The sequence below is a fragment of the Achroia grisella genome, unplaced genomic scaffold (assembly GCF_030625045.1).
Source record: "Achroia grisella isolate CSIRO2021 unplaced genomic scaffold, CSIRO_AGI_Agris_v1 utg660, whole genome shotgun sequence".
NCBI lineage: Eukaryota > Metazoa > Arthropoda > Insecta > Lepidoptera > Pyralidae > Achroia > Achroia grisella.
Genome location: NW_026712984.1, coordinates 6,898,807 through 6,902,852, shown reverse-complemented (window position 1 = coordinate 6,902,852; position 4,046 = coordinate 6,898,807). Strand labels below are relative to the sequence as shown.

General features: G+C 32.4%; 1 protein-coding gene across 1 annotated transcript; it reads right to left on the bottom strand.

Moving 5' to 3' along the window:
• Window positions 1-664: 664 nt before the first annotated feature.
• Window positions 665-1,818, bottom strand: LOC131849827 (uncharacterized). Its single transcript, XM_059199952.1, has one exon. The coding sequence runs from the start codon at window positions 1,633-1,635 to the stop codon at window positions 706-708; it is 930 nt and encodes a 309-aa protein (XP_059055935.1). The 5' UTR covers window positions 1,636-1,818; the 3' UTR covers window positions 665-705.
• Between the last annotated feature and the right edge of the window lie 2,228 nt (window positions 1,819-4,046).

Here is a 4,046-nt window from a genome sequence, read left to right as displayed (position 1 = left end):
ATATGTGAAATCTACCGTCAGTTCGGAATGATTTCGAGATGAGAAGAACTGATAAGAAACTGAGCTCGTATTCTTTTCAAATAAATGTTGTACATGTTTACAATAATATAGATATATTTTTAAATTCAAAATTGGGAGAATAGAGTGACTACCAGCATATGATATTGCAAAAGCATATAGACTAATTAGTAATCATAAATACGCGATCAGAAAGTGTATTAAGTGTAAGTGAAGATACTGTTAGAATAGTTTGCCCAGATGAGTATCGAGCGAGTATCAATTGTAGCAACAAACGAAAACGTCTGAAGATATAATAATAATAATAATAATAATAATAATAATAATAATTTATTTGCTTACGAATATGTCTGCCCATAAAAGATTTTATTTATCACCTACCTATTGCTCTGCAGTTTTACCCGTGATAATGGCGATTAAGAGTGAACTGGTTAAAGCACTGGAGAAATATCGGCAAATAAAATTAAATAAACGGTAAGATATCGTGATTTTTAATAATTTATACGTGTAAATAATGACTAAAATTTATTGGGTGTTGGTGCCATACAAAATGTTTTAGCCGATCATTCGGATAATTTAATTTTAATTTAAATTTATTTTAATTTAAATTTATTCAGATAACAGAGATCCAATTTATTAGTAACAATTGTACTTAGCCTATGTTAGTATATCTAAAATTACATATTATCATTTAAGGGCCCCCGTAACAATTTGGGTCCAAAAACAAAGTATTGGGCTATCAAATTTATTGCACAGCATTTTCAGAATGCTGTTACTGCTGCCCCGCAGTCTGTGCAATAGAGAAGCGATTCGTTTGCGTCTGATGGCATACAGGTCGTCTGTTGATGCTCCTGCAAACATTGTGGATGCACTACAAAAACGCGGCAAACGCAACAACATTCTGAAAACATTATTGTATTGAACTCGCAGAGCGCTGTATGCCTGCTGCGTATAGTTAACCCACAAGCTGCTCGTGTAGAAAGATTGACAGTAAGCTTTAAATAATGTTATTTTTACTTCAGTCGAACAGCGAGCGAACCTGCGAGATAACATATTACCCCTTACAGCCAACGCTCTGCGTTCACGTTCAATATCAGCGTTATCTTTCAGGTCGTCGGTAATAATATGTCCTAAATATTTAAATTTGGCTACTCTATTAATAGGCACACCATACAACATAATTGGTGGAATTGTAGGATTTTTACCACCTAAACCGAAAAACATAAATTCGCTTTTATTTGTGTTATATTTCAAGCCATGTTTCATGGTATACTGCTCACAAACATTTAACATTTTACGTAGCGCACTAATCGATGGACTCAGCAGCACCATGTCGTCAGCATAACTCAGATTATTAACGGCAATTCCATCTATGTAACAGCCAGCATGCATACTGCTAAGTTCAGCGATCAGGCTATTAATGTACACATTAAAAAGTGTGGGTGAGGATATACCACCTTGTCTCACCCCACACTCCAGTTTGTACTCATCTGAAAAACAATCCGCCCATTTAATAATGTTAATTTGGTTATCATACCAGTACTTAAATATTGTAACAAGTTCACTGGAAATATTTTGTCTCTGAAGCTTCTCCCACAGGATCTCATAAGATACCATATCAAAAGCTTTAGATAAATCCAAATAACAAGCTATTACAGGTGTTTTACGGTCTAAATAATACTTGACAGTGTGCTTCAAACAGTATATAGCAGTTTCAGTAGAAAGGCCAGGCTTAAAACCAAACTGAGCCTCATGTATACTAAGAGTATTTCTCAGATGCGAGTTTAATAGACTGTCAAATATTTTAGCCAAGATAGTAGCTAGTGAAATAGGGCGATAATTATTTTTTTTTTTCACTTAATGCTGCTAATAAGGTAATTTGCTCACAGGTGAGGTAATGTAGTAATCTACTGTATGAAGAGTCGTGACTCATTAAGAGAGAAATTCAAAGAGGCAAATATTCTCACCGTTGCTTCTCAATTTATAATTTCAAATATCCTATATGTTCATTAAAATCTTGACTTATTTCCAAAAAACAGCAATATTCATAATATTAATACCAGATTTAAAGACAAACGATACTTGGGGACAGCCCCAAGTATCGTTTAGAAAAAGTTAATAGGTCTTTTATGGGAATAGGTGTAAAAATTTAAAATAAGATACCAAAGGATATGTTGGAATTACCCTTAAATAAATTCAAAACATCTGTTAAATCATATTTACTGAGCAAAGCCTATTACTCACTAAAGGATTACTTGAATGACGAGTGTGCATGGCAATAGTTGTTCATGCACTGAATGTTCATTTAATGTTAAACATAGACACCTATATAAAAATACATTGTAAATAAACTGGCTTTAAAAAAAAAAGTAATTCAATTGAGTTACTTGCCAGTTCTTCTCAATTGGATCTATATACCGAACTGGACGGTAGGGAAAAATGAAATTATAATGTAAAAATTTGACGTTCATAAGCGGCTAAAATGTCCTACATGAATAAATGATTTTTGAATTTTGAATTTTAGTGTTAGGGTACAATGGGGCTGGCGTGTAAGTAAGTCATTTATTCGCATTACAGACAGATATGCACATATCAATATAGCCCCAGTTACATTAGTAGGCCGCGCTGTAATTAGCCTTTTTTAAGTAGGTGTGGGGTCGGTAACAATAAATATACAAATAAAATAGACCCTCAACTAATAATTAGTATATTTGAAAGAATAATATTAACAAAAGATTATCTTAAAGAAAGTATAGATATATATATGGAACAGAGCTGTATAAGGCGAGTGACGGATGACGTGAGAATATTTTATAGGTGAAAATATGGATCGTATCTGTTTTGTACGTAAGCGGCCAGTTGTCATGAAAAGAGGTAATGATGTGAAATGATTATCATACAACTATATACAGTACACCATATAGGCATGCAAATTTTATTAATAAACATAATGATTACATATTAATATCTACATTATAACAATTTGATACATATTAGACATTTAGAATTAATGATTATTTTTATTATTAGCATTATAACAATTTGATACATATTAGACATTTAGAATTAATGATTATTATTATTATTAGCATTATTACAATGATTATTACCTTATTTTTATTTATAACTAGCTGTTCCAGCGACTTCGTCCGCGTGGAATTAAACTTTATTTTTTCTAAAATAAAAGTAGCCTATGTTACTCCTTATTACATCAGCTACCTGCCAAAAAAAGTCCCGACAAAATCGGACCACCAGTTTCAGAGATTAGCCGGAACAAACAGACCGACATACACACAGACAAAAATTGTAAAAATGTTAATTTGGTATATGTGCCGAATTCATATGCGTGTAGTAAAAAACCGTTATTTCAATATTACAAACAGACACTCCAATTTTATTTATATGTATAGAGTATAGATTGAAATAATCGTCCAGAGAGTAAAAACAGTGTGCTAACAGCCATTTGGTCAATTTATTTTTAAAATTATGTTCTATCAGTTCTATCAAATCTCCCGCACATTGCAGTTAGCAAGAAAGTAGTTTCATTGTAAACTCTATTTTCATTTATTACCAAATAATTTTGTGTGAAACATCGCAACCTCTTCCTTTTTAGGACTTTGATGATTTTTTGATTGTATTCTTATAAGGACGGTCCCAACTCATAAACTGAAGATAAAAGCTTCAAGTGTTTTACAGTCGCACCTTTTGTGTTCGGAATTAAAAATATTATCTTTCCAAGGAATTGACCTCGAATGGCATAAAAAATAATTTCCATTTTATTACTTCTGGCCACTTCGTTTTCAGCTAACCTTATTGTACAAAACTCCAATTGAACTTGAACTCCCCTCTGAAGTAAATCGCCTACAGTAACGGTAAACGTTCAGATCTGGATATTTTGGTCGTGGAAACGGAATATTGTGATAAATCTAATAGAGTTCCGTACATAGTTATACATACGTATATATTTCTTTCATATATGAAGATGTCAGGAAAATAATAAGGTTTGTTAGTAAGAAGTTCATTCAACA

Bases quoted from the DNA above. Each gene is read 5' to 3' on its own strand.
- LOC131849827 (XM_059199952.1), bottom strand. From the start codon at position 1,635: ATGGTATCTTATGAGATCCTGTGGGAGAAGCTTCAGAGACAAAATATT.